The sequence below is a fragment of the Dipodomys spectabilis genome, unplaced genomic scaffold, assembly GCF_019054845.1.
Source record: "Dipodomys spectabilis isolate Male_0828 unplaced genomic scaffold, ASM1905484v1 ptg000054l, whole genome shotgun sequence".
Taxonomy (NCBI): domain Eukaryota; kingdom Metazoa; phylum Chordata; class Mammalia; order Rodentia; family Heteromyidae; genus Dipodomys; species Dipodomys spectabilis.
Window position 1 is genome coordinate 1,050,343 of NW_024870731.1, and position 23,787 is coordinate 1,074,129.

Sequence of the window (23,787 nt, forward strand, 5' to 3'; positions counted from 1 at the left end):
ACCAGATGAAAGGGCATAGATTCAGAGTTGAACTTTTAGTTAATTGACAGGACCCACCCAACAATCACATAAGAATCTCCGGAGACTATATATATTATATAATATCCAGATAGTTTAAGACAATTCCATGCAGACAACTCTGGACATTATTTTCCTGCTAAAGAGTGGTGATATTTTTGTTTCCATTTTTTTGTAGCTTGTATCTTACAACAGAAATCTTAAGCATGTGGGTGTTTTTTTGTTTGTTTGCTTGTTTTTTTTTCTGCCACATGTCTATTTTTATTCAATATATTAATCAGAAAAGTCACATACTATAAATTCAGGAAAAATACACAAGTATAAATGTCAGAATCTGTCATTTGTCTTTGTCCTCGAGTGACAGTCTGTGTACATGTGGAAGGAGGTTGGGGAGAGAGGGAGTTGAAAGAGGCTAGAAAGGCTTGCCCAAGGCTGGTGGAGGGTCCCCATCCCTTCCTCCCAACCCCGATCTCAACCTCTTCCTTCCTGTATTTAGAGCAGCATTTGGCTTATTTACAGTAGGGTGGCATGTGTTAAAAACGATTTATTTTATAAAAAAAAAAAAATGAAGGCCAGGTCTGGGCTAGGGGATAAGACAAATTGTGGGGTCACCCCTGTGAATGCACCCCCTCCCACAGAACTTGAGCTCCCTGCCAACCTCGTGAAGTAGGTGAGGAGGAAGGACAGTCGGCAGCTCAGATCCAGGCTAGGAGATGCTCTGGGGGTCCGTGGGCTCAAGGCATGTAGGGTGGTGTAAGAGTGTACAGATAGGTTTGCACACACGTTCAGGGCAGGAGTCAGAAGGGCAGTGTGTCCATGAAGATCTTGTCAAAAATTGGTGGAGGGGGCACCAAGTCCTCCAGCTTGAGGTACAAGATGGGCTGCAGGCCCTGGGTACACAGGGTCTGCAGCTCAGGCAGTTTGCCCAGCAGACATGACAAGCAACTGGCCAGCTGGGTCTCACCCGCCACAGCTGCCATGTGCTCCTTCAGGCAGCTGGCAATGCGGTTCTGTAGCTCCTCCACCCGCCTTGGCTCCTGCAGCCCATACCGATCAGTGATGAGGACGAGAGCAGAGAGGCAAGAGCAGGCAGGGACATCAACAACCAGGCTGTGCAGGGACCGCGAGAAGGCTAGGATACTGTCAATCCAGTCGCCAAAGCCCCGGGCACACTGCAACCGGTACAGCACCAGGCCTGAGCAGAAGATAAGCTTCCCTTCCCCTGGCTTAGACCGGTAGGCCAGACGGAGTATGAAGAGCTCCAAGAAGGCTGACTCCAGCAGCAGGTCCTGGTCACTTGGGGACAGCTCAGTAAAGCCTGGGATCTTCTCTGCCCACTTTCGGATAACATCCAGGGAACTTGAAAGCAGGTCATAGAACTGCTGCACATCGCCAGCATCTTCCTTCCCAAAACGGGGCAGCACCAGCTCCTGGAACTTGGAGTAGTCCAGTTTGGCAGTGCTGGGTCCTGAGTCCAGATGTGCCCACACAAGGGAAGTGAGTAGATTGACATGGGAGGTATCCAGGGTCTGTTTGGGTTTGGAAGGTAGTCGGCCCCGCCGCCCTTTCAGGCTGTCTGTCCGCACAACTTCTTTCACCATGCCCACAGCCAGGCACTTCTGGAAGCGGCAGAACTGGCAGCGGTTCCGCCGCCTCTTGTCCACAGGGCAGTCCTCGTTTGCCAGGCAGATGTACTTGGCGCTTTTCTGCACTGTGCACTTGAAGAAGCCCTTGCAACCCTCACAGGTGCGGACCCCGTAATGCTGGCATGAAGCGTTGTCCCCACATACAGCACAGCGGCCCTCACTTCCACCTGGAGCCCCGCTCCGGGCCTTGGCAGAAGTCATAGGTGCATCCAGCAACCCTGAGCTGTCGAGGTGCGGAGAAGTGGGTGCCAAGCCTGAGAAAGTAGCTGGCCTGGAATTGCTCTCTCCTTCTCCCAGCTGGTGGGAGGAATAGAATTGAAAATCCAGAAATGAACCTACAGAACTATAGCCATCTAATCTTCGATAAGGGAGCTAAAACAATAGAATGGAACAAAGATAGCCTCTTCAGTAAATGGTGCTGGCAAAATTGGTTAACTACTGAAAGACCCCAGACTCACTGGGATGCTTTCTTCAAGGGGAGGGCACCCCAAGAACCAAGACTCCAAACCAGCAGATGCAATAAGCAAGAGGAGTTTATTAGGCATTTGCGCAAACGGGCTCCCTGTCCAAGGCAGACTGGAAGCCCCGAGCAGTGGTTACAGGCACTTTTAAAGACAAAAACCACAGGATTAGCATAAGACCCCAGGCTCCCCAGGATTGGCTCAGGTTAAAACTTATCATATACTCCAGCAATCATTTTGTTGTGTGGGAAGTCTTGTAACACTACTGGTAAACTGGTTGGCTCTCTAGGGGGAGGCTTCCCTGGGGGGGGGGGGGGGAATCCACATAGTTACAGGCTCGTGATTGGTTGACATTTGACTTAGTTTGCTGGGCTCGCCAGATGGTCCTTGTCTTGAGCCCCTTGCTGAGAGTTTCTAAACAGGAATTTAGAAGAACATACTCTTTCGTTCTTTACCTATGTTTGCAGACCTTGTCCCTGGGCCTGCATCTGGACTTTGTAACTTTGTAACTTATTTCTGGGAGGGGAAGAGTCAGTGTTAGCACAAGCAGGTTTACAGAAGCAGAATTAGCAGTTAGCATATTGTAAAATGAACATAGCCCCAATTTCAATCTTTCACTACTTGTAGAAAACTAAAGCTAGATCCTTATATATCACCCTGCACCAGAATCAACTCCAAATGGATCAAAGACCTCGAAGTCAAAGCAGACACTCTGAAAACATTACAGGATGGAATAGGAGAAACCCTAGGTCTCCTTGGCTCAGGCCGAAATTTTCTGAATAGAGACCTGGAAACACAACAAATCAAAGAAAAGTTGGACAAATGGAATTTTTTTTTTTTTGCCAGTCTTAGGGCTTGAACTCAGGGCCTAGGCACTGTCCCTGAGCTGCTTTTGCTCAAGGCTAGCACTCTACTACTTGAGACACAGCACCACTTGTGGCTTTTTCTGTGGTACTGAAGAATCAAACCCAGGGCTACATGCATGCTAGGCAAGCACTCTACCATCAAGCCACATTCCCAGCTGAGATTTGTGTTTTGAGTTTAGAGATTCATGCATGTTTAAAAATGAGAAAGAGGAGCTTTACCTTGTTCATTAGATGCCACCTGGTTTTTGACTCTGTTTCTGGATAGGATGAATGAAAATCTTCTGGCGAAGTGCCTCTATTTTGAGAAAGGTGTTCAGAATTATTTTTCTCTACCAATTGAAGCAGTTCCATCTGTCTTCTTACTTTTTTTTCTCCTCTCTGCTTTTGAAGCTGTTTAGGGTACTTTTCTGATGCTGGAACATACCTTTTGAGAGGCTTATTTCTATTCCAAGTCGGCCTTGTGGGACATTTCTTCATGAGTTTTGTTTATTTCTCTGTTATAGACTGTTTACATTGCTCATTAAACCAGCAATTTTCTTTTTCTAAGTTGCCTACTCTATCCTGATTTAGTTCTTGCTTGTCTTTCTTAGTGTTAAGCTGTCCATGAAATTCTACAGAACTCTGGGGAGAAGAACAAGGTGTATTTTCCCTTTCTCTCACTGATCCACAGTGTGATAATGTGTTAGTGAAATTTCTTGTAATTAAGTCATCTAAAAAAAAAGATGATGACTTTTTAAACAGACATATAAAAGTTTACCACTTCTATCATTTTTCTCAAATGTTAAACAATTTTATTAGTTACACTTTAAGACTTCTAATTTTAAAACTGAAACTACCCACCTCTCATTACTTGCCCCAGTGGCAACCAGTATGCTACTTTGTTTCTAGACATTCACTACTATAGATAATATCCCAGTAAATGGAGTTATATTGTTTTGTAAATGGCTTAAACACTTGCCATAACATTTAGTCAATGGCATGTATCAATTTCTTACTAAAGCGAATTCCACTATATAGTATATACAACTTTTTACTACCATATTCATTGAGGCTATGAATACACTGTCTTTGAGGCCTTACTTAATCTTTTTTCTTGTGCTAGTACTGAGGCTTGAAATCACGGTTTTATGCCCCTGCTTGGACTTTTTGTTCAAAGATGGCACTCTATTACTTCAACAACATTTCCACTTTTAGTTTTTTGCTGGTTAACTGGAGATAAAAGAGTCCTGGGGATTTGTCTGCCCAGGCTGGCTTTGAACTACTGTATTCCAGTCTCAGCCTCCCAAATATTTAAGATTACAGGGCATGGGCCACCAAGGGGAGTGGGGAGGGGGAAAAAACCCATTGACTTCCAACCCAAGACATTGCCTGATGATTTGAATTGAAAACCAGACATGAAAAGATGCTCATAAAATACAATTGGTGGGGAAATACAATTCAGAACCACTTAATATGCCCCCCATATAACAAGTGTTGGCAATCACAAGGAGAAATTAGAACCCTATTATATTGATGGCTGGATAACTGCTTTGGAGTCTGGACAGTTTGGAAGAATTATCACATGATCCAGAAATTCTGTTTTTCCTTTTTCACAAAATCTGTACATGAATGTTCAAAGCAACATTATTCACAATAGCCCAGGAGTACAAATAAACGTCCATCAAATCATGAAGAACAAAATGTATTATATATACAACAGAATACTATTCAGGAATAATGTACTTACTGCCATTATCCTAAAGCAGAGTAGCCAGACACAAAGGAACATTTTGATTCTAGTAACATGAAATGTGCAGAACAAGCAAACCAGAAAATGAAGAGACTCCCCTGCTAACTTAATGGGTTACTAGATCAGAGTGAGGGAAAAGTTCTATAATGATGGTGACTGCTCAATTATTAGGAATATACTGAAAAATGCTAACTATGCCCATGAAAGGGTAAGTTTTGGGTAGGAGCTGTAGCTCAATGGTAAACCATTTGCTAAACCTGTAAGGTCCTGGGCGGGGGTGAGGGTGGTAAATTTGTGACTCATATCTGAAATAAATCTAGTACAAAAAATTAAAAACCAAGAGATGCATTGGGGGCTCACTCTTATATATAATCATAGCTACTCAGGATGCCGTGATTCCTGGAAGATCACGGCTCAAAGGCAACTGGGGCAGAAAATTCTGTATAAGACTCCTTATCTCCAGTTAACAAGCAAAAGGCTATGGTGGTGAGTTCAAGCCAGTATCAGTGGAAAAAAAAAAAAGAATAGCTCATTTTATTTTCTCATAAATCACAAGTTTTACATTTGAAATGGAACTCAGTGCTAATGCTTTGGCATTAAGGAAATTTCAAATAAAAATTTCGATATGAATACCTGTTTGCACACCAGTATCTTTCTTGGGAGAAGTAGTAGAACTGATACATGTATTTATTTTGCTGCCAGCTTCATCAGAGTCATGTCTTGAGCTTGAAATCTTAGGGGACACCTTATCATCCACTTGCAATAGGAAAAAATATTTTTCAAATGATACACAGCATTATTAAGAGAAATTATGTGTAGGAGACTGGGATTGTAGCTTAGTGGTGGTACTTGCCTACCTTGCAAGACTAGGTCTGATTCAGTAGTGAAAAAAAAGTAAATACATACAGTAACTAAACACAGGACTTGACTCAGAATGAATGCTGCAATAAAAATTTCATTAAAAAGTTCTTGCATTCTTACCCATTACTGGATTTACAGAGATCACTCAGTAAGTGTTTTCTTTCTTTCTTTCTTTCTTTTTTTGCCGGTGGTGGGGCCTGAACTCTGGGCCTGGGCGCTGTCCCTCAGCTCTTCAGCTCAAGGCTAGCGCTCTACCACTTTGAGCCACAGCGCCACTTCCAGCTTTTTCTGCTTATGTGGTGCTGAGGAATGGAACCCAGGGCCTCATGCAAGCAAGGCAAGCACTCTACCACTGAGCCACTTTCCCAGCCCCTCAGTAACTGCTTTCTTTGTACAAATGCATACAAATTTATTTTATCAGTGTCATGATTGCTATAGACAATATGTAAGAAAAACTTATGTGTAAAAAGATACTGAAAACTTACTTAACTCTATTTCTAAGATTATTTCCTAAAAGCACTCCTATTTACTAAAGTTAGATTAGCTGAAGAGCTGAAGTTCCTTAAAAATTTTTTATTGTGAAATAATGTTAGAAATAGACAAGTGGTTAAAATCATCTTCAAAAATTATGAAGTTCGGGTTAATCACTTACCATCAAGATTTTTCATCAATCTAGAAGTATCATGTCCTTTTTGAGCCAATGCTCAGATTCTCTGTTCTTGTTTCAGTCTCTGTGCTAACTACTGTGCTCTCTGCATTTTTTTTTTTTTTTTTTTGGGTCCGGACATGGGGCCTGAACTCTGGGCCTGGGCGCTGTCCCTCAGCTCTTCAGCTCAAGGCTAGTGCTCTACCACTTGAGCCACAGCGCCACTTCCGGCTTTTTTCTTTTTGCTTATGTGGTGCTGAGGAATCGAACCCAGGGCCTTGAGCATGCAAGGCAAGCGCTCTACCACTGAGCCACCTTCCCAGCCCTCTGCATTTTTTGGTATAGCTCATTTGTCTTGAGAGTCATGATTTCCTAACAACATATTCATGTATATGGTTATTAAATTGACTACTCTCAGTATTTCCTAACTTTCCTGGATGTCAGGCACTTGTCTAGAGCCTTGTGATTATCATAAATATTCAAAGAATACAGTATTTATGGACTTCACGTGCTATCACATAAACGTTGCAGCCTTAGATGACTTAAGTCAATGAAATGGGAACCTACACCACATGTCCCTTTACCAGCCAATAGTCATTGAGTGCCAAGTGGGAAAAGATAAGAAACTATTGTATTGCTAAACTTTTAGTCTTTGGAAACTGAATGCCACTATATGATTGCTCTTTGTAAGTTGGCTCAATCATGGCACCTGACAACACTCTACTTCCTGTATCTAAATCATTTAATAGAAAAGCTCTCCTAGCTATTGAGATACTCTCGTTGAATTGGCTCTTATTTTAGCAAAAGGACTACTAATACAGCCACCGATTGTTTCATCAATCCCAACCATTTTGCAAAAGGAGCTTCTTTTTTCATTGGTAGATAAGGATAGAAATGCCCATCGTTTCTATACAGAATTACATTATAATCATGGTTTACAAATGAAGTCTACACACCTCTAATATGTAGGAGATAACAATCACATATATGGATGACTAGCATTATGCTATAATTCATCTTGACCTCCTCCATTTGCACAAAGGCCAGTTAATACAGCATTTGAGAACTTTATCATGTGAAGAAATAAAACATTTTTAAGAGTCTCTCTTATTTTCCCAATTTTTTATTCAAAATTTTAATGCCTCCACTTGTATTTCACCACTTCAAAATACAACTTGTAGTGCTGGATGTGGCTCTTGCCTATAATCCTACCTACTGAAAAAGCTGAACTCTTAGCATCTTGGTTCAAAGCCAGCCTGGGGAAGAAAGACTCCTCTCCAATTAACCAGCAAAAAGCTGGAAATAGAGGTGTGGCTTAAGTGGTAGAGTGTGAGACTTAAGGCAAAAAGCCAAGACAGCAAGAGGCCCTGAGTTCAAGTGTCAGTAACTTCAAAGTTATTATTCCTCTGAAAACATATACTATTAATTCTAAAATGCTAACAGTTAAATGTAAATACCCACTTCCTTTTGTTTTTGCTTAAGGATATCCTCTTCATACTGTTTCTGCATCTTTTCTCGTTCCCGTGATAAGCGTTGCTCTTCTTCTTGTTCTTCCTTCCTTCTTTGTTCTGCTTCTAGTTGTTTTTTTCTGCGCTTTTCTTCTACCTGCGCAGTGATTGCTTTCTAGTCATAAATAATTCAGAACTCATTGTCACAAAAATCAGAGGAGCATTTGCTTTGGTGATGAAAATAAATCTGTTTTATCAGTACTTAAAATGACAAAATTGTAATTCATTTGGTTTATTTGTCCAGTGAAACGCTACATTGCTTTTTTGTTGTTGTTGTTTTTCCCCTCCAATTCCACCATGGCCATTAGAAGAACGGATAGAAAAATAACTGAATGAAACTTAGGGTATGGCTCAGTCATAGAGCACTTACCTATCATACACAATAAACTCTAGACTTGATCCCAAGCACAAGGGGGGAAAAAGAAAAGCAACTGAAGAAATAATCTCAATACTTTAAAGACTGCTTGATAAATAACAGAGCCTCTAATTTTTTTTTAAAATAGGTGATACTGTCTTTGAATTGAGGGCTTTGTGATTTGCTTGGCAGGTACTCTACTGAGCCATGGCTCCAGACCTTTTTTTGTCCTGGTTATTTTGAGACAGGGTCTTACCATGATTGTCTTACTACTTTATGTTTCCCACAATAACTAGGATGACAAGTGCACATCACCATGCTCAGCCTCTTCCACTGAGATGGAATTTCACAACCTGATTTGTCTTTGGCCTAGGCTGGCTTTGAAATGTGATCCTTTTGATCTAAGCCTCCAAAATAGCTAGGATTGCAAGCATGAGCCACCATGTCCAACTAGATATTCCAAATTAACTCTACCAAATTATTCATGCACCAAAGTGCTTAAAGAATTATGCAGTTTAGGGCTGGGAAAGTGGCCCAGTGGTAGAGCGCTTGCCTTGCATGCCTGAGGCCATGCCATGTGCTCCCTCTGGGGGGAAATATGGCTCCTCTAATAAACCTTATACTAATCTTTCTCTTTTTACCCCAAATTAGCAGGCTTTTGGTCATGTGTGACAGAGCAGGGACAGAGTCTGGGTGAGTTGTAACATCTCCTAGTGTGTATGGATTGTCCACCTCCCGCTGGTTACCTGCAAAATTCTACACACTGGTTACAGACCTAGTTCACACTGGCTTTTGCAGGCTGATGCCACTGGTTTAGGCAGCTGTGGCAACTTTGTTCTGTTTCCTGGGCATTTACCATGCACAGGAGCATACTGCATCTTCAGTCACTCTGGTTCCTTGATCTTAAAGAGAGTTGATCGGTGCACAGGGGAGAAAATGGAGAAACACAACCTTAGCCTTAGTTTACGAGCTGTGGTCAGAGGTGCAATATTTAACTTTTAGCATAGATGGACATAAGGAATGACATAAATCACAACCAACTTAATTAGCAACTTCATTTACCTTGCAAAGGAAACCATCTTTTCTAACTCCTTTTCCAAGGCCTTTTAAAACTGCCTGTTTTTCTTTGGATTGTAGTCAGGTCTCAAAATTGACAAACCAAAAACCCAATTCAGATTAAATCACAGCTTCCATTGACAACGGATTTTCTTTTTAGCAAGCAGAATACTTGGTAATCTTGAAACCATAACTGTTTACATATAGACAGACAGACAGATATGTTTGTGCACAGATCATATTGCTGAAAGACCACAAATAAGTTCGGCAGTAAGGAAACTTTAAGGAAAACATCTGTCATCTGTTTACTGGAGGATAAGTGTTAGAGCCTGCTCCAAGACAATGTAACATTATCAGCACAGACCAAGAGGTCAGAGGGCCCTGACTGGTTAACCCCCCAACTCTAGTGGGAAGCAATTTAGTGCAGGATTCACCCTGGAATCGCCAACCAATCACATAACCCCACACAACCAATGCTGTAATGGCCCCTCCCTCTGCTTCATGTTCCCAATAAAAACTCTGCTGGGCAAGGGGTTGGGGGTTCACATTTCTGGCCTGCTGCCTCCAGCTTGAGCTCTAATAAACTACTCTTCTGCATTTACATCGGTGAGGCCCCCTAGAGGTCTTTGGCGGGAGGGGGGGTGGTAAAGAGGGGTCTATGAGCATGAGGGTACTACAGAGCATGCTTAGATTTTCAAATCGGCCATTTAAAGTTTTTGAAATTTTAGCAGTATTACTTTGCCTGAATGATGAAACAATGTGGTCAGTTTAAAACACAAACTTTACCAACAACAAAAAAACCTTTAGTAAACAGGAGACAAGACATGAAGAGACTTACAGCCTGGCATAAGGGTGCCTGGGCTGACCATGTTGGCAGAGAGGGTCACAGAATCAAGTCAAGTCAAAAATCGAGTTGGTACAAAACAGCAACTAAGCTACCACAATGCCAAGATGGCACATCCACCACATGGTCAATGCTAGAGAGAAGATTTAACAGAATTTAATAATCCCCATGCTTAATAAGAACCAAAAACCTTTTAGCTAAGCTTTTTTTCTTTAAAACAATATAATTCTTTTACACTTTTGGTAATACCCAAACTTGTTGACCTTTTGGGGGGAGTTTAAACTTAAACTCATCCATTTTTTTAAAATCTCAACCAGTGTAAAGAAATGATTGCTGGGCGACATTCTTCCAGGGCTTTTCCAAGGCATATAGGATTTCCAATACTTGTATTGAAGAGTACTGGGTGGGGATTCCCTGGAGCCCAAATTTGTCCTGATTATCAAGAGCATTTTACCTATCAATTGACCTTTTGAATACCTTTAGTTGGAAGAGGGGAGAGTAACCAGAAGCTAATTTTAGCCCTTAACAGAGTTTAAGGGGAGGGGAGGGAGGGAGAGAGTTTTGCCTGCTCCAGAGCTCACAGAAGTGCAGTTTTAAATTTGGGACCAAATTTGACTCTGATGAGGGCTCAGCAGCCCACCAAAGCCTTAATCCTCTGACAGGGGGCTCAGTAACTCACCAAGGCCTATGCAATCTTTTTTTTTTTTTTTCCCTTTCATTAAAAAATATTTTAATTATCTTTAAGTAATTGTACAAAGGAGTTGCCATTCATTGAAGCAGTTTATGAATACAGTGAATCTTGATCAAGGTTACCCTTTTCAACGTTCTCATCAGCCCCTCCGTACCCAGCCCTTCCCTTATCTTAACTTTAGGTTATATAATACATTTTTTGACATTTAGCAAAGCAGTTTATATGTACAATGCATCTCAATCTCTGTCATCACATCAAAATCTTCACCCTGCGTTCAGGCACAGGGTGCCTTCCCTCATATTTTTCAATGCTGTTGTATATACTAGAGATTCTTGCCCAAATTCCTTCCCCTTCCCCTCTTAATTCTTCTAGCCTCTCACCGGAATTCCACGGTCTGTGCTCTCCTTGGAGTCTTTCAGACTTCAATTATTTCATTTCTAACTCCTTAGGTACCACCCAAAGTGTTCACTTGCGAAGTCATTTGTAACCCCTTCCTTACCACCCAGTGTGTTTACTTGTAGAGGTATAAGCAACATTCTAGCTACCACAAATGAGAGAAACTCTGCAACCTATGTTTCCTTGAGTCCGGCTTACTTCACTTAATATATTTTTCCCCAAGGCTTTCCATATTCTTACAAAAGATGCAATAACACTCTTTCTGATGGAAGCATAGAATTCCACTGTGAATATACCACATTTTCTTGACGCGTTCATCCATGGAGGGGCATTTGGGTTGACTCCATGTCTTGGCTATGGTAAATAATGCTGCAAGGCTGCACTAAAGCTACCTTCACAACCATGTTCATTAAAACTAAGGAAACTTCAAGTAAACCCATGAACCCTCAGTGGAAACAACCACATCTATGAAAAATGTAAAATAACAAATACAAATGAATCTTTGGAAAGATTCATAAGCAGAAGCCAATAGAAAAATAAATGCTAATATAGGAAGTGTTCATGGGTTACGAATACTGAAGAAGTTTTTTAATTTATTGACTATATAACTAGAAGACTACTCTAGAAGGAGTATTTTATTATCGCTCCACTTAAAATGAATGAAAACAGGAAGGGATGCTCTCTCTCTCTCTCCCTCTCCATCTCCCTCCCTGTTTTTCTCTTTGTGTGTGTGTTTAGGTGTAGGTTGTGTTTGTGTATGAGTTTGTGGGTGTGTTGAATAAATGAATAAATAAAATGAGGGGGTCAAGTATGAGTGGATAAAGGGGAAAGTTGAGCAAAAAGAAGAATGAGAGAATGAGAGAGCAAGAAAGAGATCAAAGCATTATGTCTTATGCAAATGAAAACACTGCAGAAAGCCTTCTTCATTAGCTGAGGAGAAGGAACAACCACTCACAGTGGTTCTCAAGCAGGATGAATGGACACAGGGAGAGCTACCACCTAACTGCAAATGCACCACAGGGGCCCAGTGCCAGTGGCTCCAGCCTAAAATCTGACCAACTCAGGAGGCTGAGATCTGAGAATCTCAGTTCAAAGCCAGGCTGACAGGCATAAGACTCTTCTCTCCAATTACCTCCCCAAAAGCGGGGAGTAAATCTGTGGCTCACATACTAGAGTGCTAATGCTAATCAAGGACAAAGGCTCAAAGGCAGCTCCTAGACTCTGAGATCAAGCTCCAGATCTGGCACACACCTCAACACAACAAACTACATCTCCCAAACTCAACTCTCCTGTCTACTTAAGTAAGGGCCCTACTGAAGATAGATGAGCAATAGCCAGTCAGAACCACACAGGATTAAGACACTGCTTCTATTCCAAGCCCCATTCCTAGAAGCTATTCTATCTAAGGACCCTCCTCCACATAGGAGAGCTGAAGACTGAGCCACACCCTCTCACCAGAGCCCTTCTTCTCCCTGTGCTCTGGTCCCTCTCAGTCCATCATAATGCATCATAATCACAGTGGAGATTATCTCAACATGAGAGCAGCTGTTCAGGTAGCCGCAGCTGGACTTCCCTTGCCTAGCAGGAGATGATTCTTTTCAGTTAACTGACATTCTGAGACCCCTTGGACAGACCGAGAAGAACCACAGAGGGCTGCAGTCATGTGTCTTTGCACTCAAAGTGCTCATTTTTAAGGCAGTGCCAGCCTCTTGCCCTGCGTTTGTCACAGGGAATGTGGACTCCAGGATTCAAAAAAAAAAAAAAGGACGTTAGGGTTAGGACTGTGCAGGGGCTGGTTCAAGGATTGTCTCACATGTTGAAGGCCCTGGGTTTCATCCTTTTGAATGAAGCCATAAGCTGCCAACTGCATGCAATGCAATGGGTGTCTCAAAGTACTACTGTTTAGGGATTGGGGTTGCATGAGTTGCTTTATTATGTAGAAAATGAAGAGGCCTACTTTGCATAAACATCCATAACTGTACCTTTCCCAGAGTTCTTCCTTCAGACCTCTAAGAAATACTTGTAAGAAAGTAGAACCCAGCTGTTCAGGGCAGAACTGTAGGTAGAAATAAATTCCGCAGTGTTTGTGCCACTTCTGGGGGACGCAGATGCTGGAACAGATTTTGGGTTTGATCATTAGTATGTTCGGGGCTGAATAGATTGACCTACATCTCTCTGGCTTCCCTTGTTTTTGATGAGAAAATTAATGGTAAGCTTCTAGGAAATCCTGAAGGGTATCTTTGCCTCAGCTAGATACAGCACAGTTCACAATGAATCTGCTTATATATTCTAAATATCATATCAGACACGTGTTTGACATCCATCCAAACAGAATGAAAAAATACTGTGTTTAGAGTAGCCCTCATGTGATCATTCGACTTCAAGATAATGTCAATATTAAAGCAGAAGCAACAAGAATATTGAGGAATAAGAGAGGTGTGAGTTTTGATGAAGTGTTTGAGCTTAAGCTGACCTTATAAACAGTGAGTCATGCCATATCTGTGCTGGTGGTCATCATTTGTTCTTTTTCTTTTAAATTTTCCTGTAAAGGAGATACACAGAGAGGGTGCAGTTACCTAAGTTAGATAATGAGTACATTTCTTACTGAACAGTGTTGTGCTGGTAGTTTTTGAAAGGGATTTGCTTCTGTAGCAGGCAGCAGCCAGAACCTTCATCTTATTTGTCACTTGCCACCTTGGCTGGGATGAGAGGCATGCACCCTGATGCCAACCTGCTCCCTTGTCATGGGCTCTCATGGACTATTTGGCCTACGCTGGCTTCCAACTGCAATCTTCCCACTTCCAACCCCACACGTAACTAGGATTACGGATATGAGCACTCTAGGAGTCTTGATATCGGCACTCTCGCTAGACTGCCATCGGTTGAAATATTAAATATCAATCTACATAACCACCTAAGAAAACTTAGAGTAGACTCTTACTGAACAGAACCTAAGTTCTGTTTAACATAAGTGTGTTGTAAGCATATGGCTACTGTAAGGCCTGTAATCCTAGCTAAGCAGGAGGCTGCCATATGAGGATGCTAATACAAAGGCAACATGGGCTGGAAAATTCCCTGAGACTATTATCTCCCATGAAGCACCAAGAAGATAGAAGTGGGACTGTGGCTCAGCTGATAGAGCACCAGCTTTGAGTATCAAAGCTCAGGGACAGGGGCTGGGAATGTGCTTAGTGCTAGAGTGCTTGCCTGGGTTCAATTCCTCAGTAACACAGAAAGAGAAAAAGCGGGAAGTAGGTCTGTGGCTCAAGTGGTAGAGTGCTAACCTTGAGCAAAAAGAAGTTCAAGGACAGTGCCCAGGCCCAGAGTTCAAGGCCCAGGGCTGGCACTAAAATGAAAACAATAATGAAATCAATCCAAGTCAAAATGCTAAAGGACAGTGCCCAGGCCCTGACTGCAAGGCCAGTCCAGGCATGCTCATCTAAGAAGCGTCCTGAAGGCCAGGAACTGAGATGGGCACAGGGGGCGACACCCACATGGGCAGAGACGCTTGGCAGCTCTGACATCACAGACACCTTCGTGAGGTCACAATAACCCTGGCTATATATATATCGCGTGCTGACTGGTGGACTCTTGTAGGTAGTTGGAGGGGTGGAGTTCAGGTGGTTGGTGGCTGGTGAGTGATTGATTTTCGGGATTTGGTTTATTGATTTGGCTTTGACTTTCGGTGTTTGGATTTGGATTGCGATTTGGCTTTGACTCTCTCGGACTTGGTTTCTCTTTTGCCTCTTTTACTTTTTCCTATCTTACTTCTTTCTTCCTTTTTCTTGACTTTTTCCTCTACTTTTCTTTTCTTTTTCTCACTTTTCTTCTTTTACTCTTCTCTTTCACTTTTCCTTTTTCTTTTCTTGCTCTACTTTTTTCTTATACTTTTTTACTAGATAGCATTTTAGATAGCATTTTAGCATATTGTTCATTTATTATTCTTTCTATATTTACATTATATTGTTAGATAGATAGTTTGTTAGGTAGTTACATTTTATTACTCGTTTATTATACTTATTCATATTTTACTTACATTGTATTCCTTTATTATACATTTATACATTTTATTTCATTGTTTGATTCTATTTTCTCCCTAGACAGCATCGCTAGGGTGCTGTGTAGGATGAGTAGTGAGAGTAGAGAGGAGAGGTCCCGGCAGGGCCTTGAGGCCAGTTCCTCACACGAGGAGCTCCTCAGGGCTCACTACCGGGTGCTGAGAACCATCGGCGAGGGGGGCTTTGCCTCAGTCTATCTGGCCAAGCACCTGCCTACAGACAGCCTGGTCGCCGTGAAAACGATCAGCAAGGAGAACTGCCCATCTGTTGACACAGAACTGGACATCTTAAAGTCTGTGGAGCACCCTAACATCATCAAACTGTACCAGGTGGTGGAGGCAGAGCAGCGGGTGAACTTGGTGATGGAGTACCTCGAGGAAGGAGACCTAGCAGACTATGTGTACAAGGTGGTCAGACTGAGGGAGGAGGAGGCCAGGCTTCTGTTTAGGCAGATCGTGAGGGCGGTCAATTATTGCCACGACCACGGCATCGTTCACCGCGACATTAAAGCAGAAAACATCCTGCTGGACAGCCAGGGCACAGCTAAGCTATGCGACTTTGGTCTCAGTATGCGGTTCCAGCCCCAGCAGGAGCTGGACGGGTGGTGCGGGACAATGGCTTATTGCCCCCCCGAAATGATTAAGCAGCAGAAATACCAGGGTCCCAAGGTGGACGTCTGGAGTTTGGGGATACTACTCTACTTCATGGTCATGGGCGACATCCCTTTTGATGACAGGTCCTGGCGCGTCCTAAAACAGCAAGTGTTAGCGGGCAGGTGTCTAATATTCAAAAGCTTTTCCACCGAACTGCAACATATCTTAAGGTATCTGATGACACCTGACCCTCAAAAGAGACCTGCTGTGAGGCAAGTGTTGTGCCACCCTTGGTTAAAGGCAACACAGGCACGCTCACCACGCCCCAGCCAGAGTGCCCTGGCCGAGCCAGATCCGGCCATTCTAAACGTCATGGCCTATTTCCTGGGTTTTGACCCAGACCAGGTTGGGGCAGCCCTGTCTGCCTCCATGGCAACCTATAAAATCTTAAAGCAGCAGCAAGACCAGGGCCAAGACCTGACGGGCCTGGTGAGGCATGCACTGCCTGCGCCTCCGCCTTGCCCCTCCCCCGTATGCAGGACCGGCCAGGCTCTACACTTGAAGCAAGCCAGTGCTCCCTTGGGCCACCGGGCTGTAGGCCTGCCTGCTGAGCAGCAGCAGGGGAGTGGTGGCAGGAAAGGCAGGAGATCCGTGTGCCTACCCTGCCTCCCTTGGAGACCCCATATTTCCAACACAGAGGGCAAGACTGTGAGCAGCAAGGCTGCCCTGGTACCAGCAGCTGCAGCAGCAGCAGCAGCCGAAGTAGCACTCCCCATGGCCAAACACAATGAAATGACCAGCTCGGCCCCTGAGCAGGAGAGGCAGGCGGGCAGCAGACCCCACTCTCTTCCCCCTGTAGTATATAACTCATGGGTACATTACAGAAAGAGGAGGAGGAAGATAAGATCTGTTGCCCCATGTCCAAAAACATGTGATCCCAGCGGGAAGGACCAAGCTGGGGAGGAGGAGAGCAGCAAGCTGCCCCCAAGTCCTGCACCTGCCAAAACTTCCCTACCATCCGCTCAACCCACAACATCCACAACAAATGAGCGACTCAGGGGCTGGAGGCGCTGGAAGAAGAACATCACCAGCTGCTTTCGAAATTTATGTTGTTGCTGCTGCAGCAGGCCTAGAGTCCTTCCTACACACACTGATTCCTCCTGACAGCCTGGAAAAAAGTAGGTGGCCACTGAGCTGTGCTCTGTGTTTATCTATACTTCAAGGAAGTCCTTTTTTTTTTTTGTTTAGCTCATCCCCTCTGATCTATGGTTTCCTGGGTGAAAGGGAAGTGTGGAGAAACAAACAGAAAAGGGGAGAGGGAGAGGGAGCTAAAGGGATAGACTTTCAGAAAGAGATTGTGACCTGTCAGGTGTTGTCCTGTACAATTCAGTCCTGAGTTCCCTTTCTTCCTTCAGCTCCAATGGAAAGGCTGAAAACACATCGCTGTGGTGCTCACCTGGAACACGTGCCATTCTGCCTCAACATGCCTGGAGACAACGGTTCCTTCCTCTGCTGCGACCTCCAACAAGCTCCACAGACTTAAGTTTTTCGTATTGGAAATGATACTTAATATGCTTTCTATATTTTTTTGCTTCTCACCAAACTTATTAAATTGATTTTCTCAAAATTTGATCATATAGGTTCTGAGTACTCTTCATTTCTGCATTGGGTACTGATGTTTGGTGGGAGTTCAAGAATGTGACAGTGACACTAATTTGTGCATCTTGTCTGTACTCCGAGCTATTCAGAGGCCAGAGGCCTTGGAGGATTGATGCTCAAAGAGAAACAGCACACACACAAGTCCTTTCTCCAATACTGCCCACACACAGGAGGGATTGAGGGAGGAACTCCAGCAGTACATGTTTGAACCTATTAAGCACAGCTAACTGCAAGGTCCTGAGTTCTAAACACTAAGAAAAGGACAAGGTGACTCCATGAGTAGCAACCAATTAACAGTGTATCTCAAAGACCTGAGATGCTTTCAGATCAGAAATGAAGCCTTGAACTCTTCTCCTAGTTTAGGGGTGATGTGCTCTCTTTGGGTTTTCTTTTGCACAAGTCCTAGAGCTGACATTCAGGGCCTGCACGCTCTCCTTGAGCTTTTTGTTTGCTTTGTACCAAATCCCTTTATTTGACGAAATGGTACAAGTTGAAAGAACTTAGGAGGTTTTGTAAAATGTATAGAAAAGGTAATAATAATCGCCAACATGCATGCACTGCCTTTGTGACCGGAAGTCATGTGTGGCTTGGGGGTCAGCTCAAGGCTTCTCTCTCATCACTTTCTCCCAGAGGGAGCTTGTCAAAGAGACATTTTGCCATGCCAGATCGGGGCTTCCTCCTGTGCAAGTTGTTGACATGGTCACCAACATGGTTCTTTGATGGACGTCACCTGCTCACTCAGGTAATGAGTCTCAATGAAGACCCACAAGTGGGGATCATTTTTGTCAGTGGCCAGTTCGTGCAGTTCCAGCAGTGACTGATTCACACTCTCTCCCAGTGAGGTGCACACTCCGTCAATTTCAGCCCGCTTTCCCCGACATCACACTCTGGTTTCTAGATCTCCTACAGGAAGATGCGGCCACCTCTCTGGTTCTGCAGCTTCATCCGTTTCTCTGCATGTTCTCTCTCTCATGAGACTAGCAAAAAAGTACTTGGCAAAGTTCTTCAGAGCCACACTTGGCAAAGTTCTTCAGAGCCACACCATCTCGGCGAAAGTCCCAAGACATGGGCAGGTAGACATAGGAGGGGTAGAGCTCCAGATGGATCTGGTGGTTGATGGTGGCCTCTGAGTCCTGGTAGCAGTTCAGGCACACCTGGCAGGAGACTGCATTCCTCAGGGCAGCAGTTAAGAGAGATGGAGTAGCAATGGGTTAGCACTGGGCTGACAACAGAGGCCTCCGGGCAGGTTGAGGACACGGTGAAGAGGTGGCACAAGGTTGGTGGCTTGGAGCAGATGGCCAGAATTGTGGTCCAGCACCTGGTTCCCCTCAAGCACTGTTGAAGCAGAAAACCCCAGCAGCTCTCAGCAGGGATCTTCTGGCCTCCTTGAGGGTTTTTTGGCTTTTTTCTCAAGGCTACTTCTCTACCATAAAGGCCATGGCTCCACTTCTGCCTTTACTGGTGTTTACTTCAAGAACTAATATCCTCAGATCTTAGCCTCCTGACTTGCTAAAATTACAAGTGTAAGATACCAGCACTCAGCAATGTTTCTCTCTTTTGTTTTTTTAAGAAGGATAATGAAACTTCTAGGTAGAGAAAACAGCTGTCCTAACTCGGCCTGGAAGTGTGCAATAGCTGGTAAACTCCAGTAACAGGAACAGAGACCTATGTATGCTCACAGCTCAGGCATGTTACTCACCTACATCCTTTCTGTTAACCATCTTTACAGAAGAGAGAACTCAAGAGAGTTCCAGAAATAAACAGTGCTAGGGTCAATCCACTACCTCATGACTGATAGGAGAACACATTACAGACAGGGTGCTGGTCACTCACACCTATAAATCCCACTACTTGGGATGCTGGAGTCTGAGGGTGGAGGTTCAAAGGCAGGCCAAGCAGAAAAGTTTGAGACACTCATATCCGCATTTATTCTGCAGAAAGACCAGAGGTGGGGTTATGGCTCAAATGACTAGTGCTAGTCATGAGCCACTAAATCCAAGAGAAAGCACAAGACCCTAAGTTCAAGCCCAACTCCTGGCACAAACCAAAGGAAAATACCATGCCACAAAGCTGCTGCCTCAGCCCCCTTCTAAGTGTTTCCACCAAGGGGCTCAGAAAGTTGGTCAACATGGAGGAGCTATTTCACCCAGAGACACACTCAGAGGATACAAGAGAAACTCTTCAGAAAGACAAAGAAGCTGATCGACTCCACTTCCAAAATACTTGAGCTGATTCAAAACTTTGGCAAAGTAGCAGGGTAGAAAAGAAATGGCTTTTCTGTATGCCAACAAGGAGAAGAGTTTGGATGAAATCAGGAAAGCTACTCCTTTGGTAATGGCCCCAATTCCTAGGAGGTAACTAAGAAGTGAATGACCTCTACAATGAAAACTTTACAAATCTGAAAAAGGAAATCAAAGCAGAAATCAGGACGTGGAACAACCTCCCATCCTACTGGATTGGGAGGATTAACGTAGTGAAAATGGCAATACTTCCAAAGGCTAGGTACATATTCGATGTGATACCTATCAATTACCCAACCCAATTTTTCATGGAAATAGAACTAGTCCAAGAAATCATATGAAACAGTAAAAGATCCTGAATAGCATAAACAATCCTTAGCAGCAAGAACAGCGCTGGAGGAATACCAGTACCAAATTTCTAACTCTACTACAAAGCCATAGTAATCTGGCACAAGAACAGACACGAGGACCAATGGAATAGCAACGAAGACCCAGAAATGAGCATGCAGACCCATAGCCACCTAATCTTTGATAAGGGAGCCAAAAAATAGAATGTAAGAAAGACAGCCTCTCCAGTAAATGGTGCTGGCAAAATTGGTTTATCACCCTGCAGAAAACTAAACCTAGAGCCTTATGTATCACCCTACACCAGAATCAACTCCAAATGGATCCAAGCCCTCAACGTCAAAGCAGACACCCTGAAAACATTAGAGGAAGCAATAGGAGTAAGTGATCTGGAACCAAAAGCTTTCTCAGAGCATCCTCAGCAGTGCAATTAGGCTGGTAACAGGTTGGGGTGGGGGCCAATGGGAAACGTGGACACATTTTCTCCACGGGGCCCTTGGCCACGGTATGCCTTAGTGGTGAGTTCTGAGTACTTGGCCAAGATTTCTGTCAGTGGGGTGGGGGGGGGGGGTGTTAGTGGTGCAGGTGGCCTTACTATGGAAATACAGAAATCAGAAACCTGGGGCAGGATTTAAATTAGCCAGTGTTGAAGGCCCAGGTGGCCTTACTATGGAAATACAGAAATCAGAAACCTGGGGCAGGACTTAATTAGCCAGTGTTGATGGGCAGCAGGTAGAGTGCTAGGTCAGGAGAAAGTTACCTTGGTGGTCCTCTGGCGACAGGAGTGTAGGACGTCAGGCTAGGTCCTGGGGAAGCTGGTCAGACCCCCATTCAAAGTGGAGGGGGGAGCAAACCCACAGGGAACCAATCCAATGAAAGGACCCCTCACAGCCATCCCAGGGGACCACCCAGAGGCAAGCAGGCACAGGAGAAAGGTTATTGTAAGGTATATTAGAGGAGCCATATTTCCCCCCAGAGGGAGCACATGGCACCTCCCTGTCCAGGTAGCAGGAAGATCTGGGGACAGGAAGTTAGGTGGGTGCTCCAGTGGGTCTGGGCAGAAAGAGGGAGTGGCCAACTGTAGGGCAGGAACTCCAGGGCAGGGTAGAGCTCAGGAATGGGTGGAGCTGAGGACCAAAGTGGAGTTGCTTTGCAGCTCCAAGTGGCACAGTGCTAGCCTTGAGCTGGAGAACTGAGGGACAGTGCTCAAACCCTGAGTTCAAGTCTAGCAACTGACTGAGGAGAATGACAAAATGCATTTATCTTAGCATGGAGAAAGGTACTCCAGGGACCCCAGCAACGTTAGCACATCTGATGGCAAAAATGGTGTCAGATCCTGGAGTCATTTATGCTTGGACCTTCAAAAATTGATCAGAGCCAGGATGTCATGGGAAGATAGTCTGTAAGCATGCCTAATGCCCATGTCTAACTGGGCAGGAACGTGTCAGTCATCTGTGAGAGTGGGTAGTCAAAGCTAAGGTTGTAAAATGTGAGGGATAATTTTAGTCCCAAACTCCTTGTATCTGTTCAAAGTCCTAATTGGCAGTGACTTGAGCTGACTCCAGTCACATAAATTCATTTGGTAAGGAAACAGTTTGTAGAACTGAGATTATGTGCTAAACAGGCTACACTGCTGTAGCTCAAGAAAAAGTCTGTACATTTGTTAAAAGTGAAATGTTGTTGATAAGCCACTTTAAGCAGGCTGCCCAGAGGCAATGGGTGGTATTTAGACTGTCAATAAGTTTCAGTTTAAAAAATATCTACTGGGTTTTGTTATTACAAAACTCTGATAAGTAATTGTTAGTCAATTGTTAACAAGTTGTAGGTCACCTCTATCTCTATTGATCTCCTTGTTGCTTTAATTGGAAATAAAAAGGGCTTTTGTGACAAAGACGCCTTTTGCCACAGTTCAATGTCATCCCAGGCACAATCTCTCTAAAACTCCATCTCCCAGCTAATCAGCAACGAGCCAGACTGGAGGCATGGCTGGAAACTCTTACCTCTCAGTATCCAACCGAAGGCTAAAAGTGGTGTGACTAAGTGGTAGAGCACTAGCCTCGAGCAAAAGTGTTCAAGGACAATGCCCAAGCCTTGAATCCAAACCTGATAGATACCAACTGGGACAAGCTATCCTAGCAATGGATGCTGAGGACCCTCCTTCCCCCCCCCCCACACCCCCCACCCACACACACACAGCCAAGACAAAGTCAGTCCTGACAACAGAAAATCATGGAGAGGAGTAAGGGGACATAATATCCTAAATAGATTCACTTTACACTCATCCTTTCAAAATTAATCAGAGCCAGGAGATAAGAAAAAGAGTTGCCTGTCCATCCAATGTCCATACCTGTCTACCTTCTAACTGGATAGAAAGTTACAGTCTTGCCTCTGCCACCTGCTATTTGTATTGATAGTAGTCTCTGACTGGTACTCCCAACTAGTCCATTATGCCTCCCCTACCCAGTTGCCCAAAAGACTCTAGACACCCCCTTCCTGCCTGGAGTCCAGTTATTCTTCCTTCCCTGTAATGGGCCACAACTGAGCTTATGCTCCAAATGGAACTTTCCTGGCCCACGGCCAGTGTATGTTCTCCTATGTCATTCATGTTAACTGACCTTGTCACTTTGTCAGCTTTTTTGTCTAGCCTTTCCAAAAGTTTCTTTTAACAGGAGAACAATCCCCCACCCAGGACATCACCTGGGAACAAGTCAAAGCCATCCTGTTACTACAGGCAACCAGAGACATCACTTGCACTGCTCTGCCTTGCTCAGCCTAGACTGGGACCCTAAAGACCCCAGCTCCAGGGACTCCTTGATGCCCCCAGGCCATCAGGAAGTACCCAAAAGAGCCCTTGACACCTGTTGGCTCTGGAACTTTTAAATATCTCTGCTACCTCCTCCTCAGGTTAGTGTGATCCTAAAGTAGAAAAGGTCTTACTCCCCCCACCAGGATGACTGGGAGTCAGGTACATGCTATGTCTCCAATCCAAGACAAAAAAGACAATTTCAGGTCTTTGATAGCTCCTTCTGGGAATCAGTCCCTCCCTGGCTTATTCCTCTCTTGGGCCACTAACAGCAATTTTTACTTTAACAACAATTTTGGCTTTTATTGTGTCTTGGAATTCAAATAACTATTGTCATGGAAAAAGGAGGACCTTTATCAACCAAACTGTCAAGCAGATGCTTCTTGGACGGTTCCGGCCCAACAACAAAGCAGGAACCCCTACTTTGCCCCTTTATAGCAGGAAGTAGCTATAGAAGAAACAACTTCCACCTATACCACCAGCCTGGTAGCACTATTTTTATTAAACAACAAAGTGGGGAAATGTTAGCATTATGACCACCTTTGGGCCTCAGCTCCACCCATACCTGAGCTCCTCCCTGCCCTGGAGTTCCTGCCCTAGAGCTGGCCACTCCCTCTCTCCGCTCAGACCCACCTGAGCCCCCAACCTAACTCCCTTCCTGTCCCCAGACCCTCCTGCTACTTGGATAGGGACAGTGGCTATGTGCTTCCTCTGAGGGGAAATATGGCTGCTCCATTAAACCTTATAATCTTTCCCCTGTGCCTACTTGCCTCCGGTGGTTCCCTGGAATGGACATGAAGGATCCTTTCACAAGATTTTTGGTTTTTGTTTTCTGCTGGCTCTGTGACTTGAACTCGGTGTTTAGGCACTGTCCCTGCGCTTTTTCACTTAAGACTCGATCTGTAGCAGTTGAGTCACTGCTCTGCTTCCATAATCTACCCAAGTCGTATATTTCAGAAGGGATTTCTGAAGGAAGTAATTTTTACAATGAGTCACACTCACACAACACTGG

General features: G+C 44.2%; 2 protein-coding genes, 1 long non-coding RNA gene and 1 pseudogene across 3 annotated transcripts; 2 read left to right on the forward strand and 2 right to left on the reverse strand.

Annotated features, from left to right (window-relative positions):
- The window catches only part of LOC122107926, a 31,289-nt pseudogene extending 13,929 nt beyond the window's left edge, over window positions 1–17,360 (forward strand).
- On the reverse strand, window positions 816–1,967 carry LOC122107929 (nuclear receptor subfamily 4 group A member 1-like; the record flags this gene model as incomplete). Its single annotated transcript, XM_042679796.1, has 1 exon — window positions 816–1,967. A coding segment is annotated over one exon (1,152 nt), but the record flags the coding sequence as incomplete, so codon positions are not given.
- On the reverse strand, window positions 3,529–5,573 carry LOC122107930. Its single transcript, XR_006147438.1, has 2 exons — window positions 5,354–5,573; window positions 3,529–3,701 (listed from the first exon to the last, which is right to left on the reverse strand). It is a non-coding gene; the product is annotated as an uncharacterized LOC122107930 (long non-coding RNA).
- LOC122107924 (sperm motility kinase 4A-like) lies at window positions 14,984–17,131 on the forward strand. Its single transcript, XM_042679792.1, has one exon. The coding sequence runs from the start codon at window positions 15,204–15,206 to the stop codon at window positions 16,890–16,892; it is 1,689 nt and encodes a 562-aa protein (XP_042535726.1). The 5' UTR covers window positions 14,984–15,203; the 3' UTR covers window positions 16,893–17,131.
- Window positions 17,361–23,787: the final 6,427 nt, after the last annotated feature.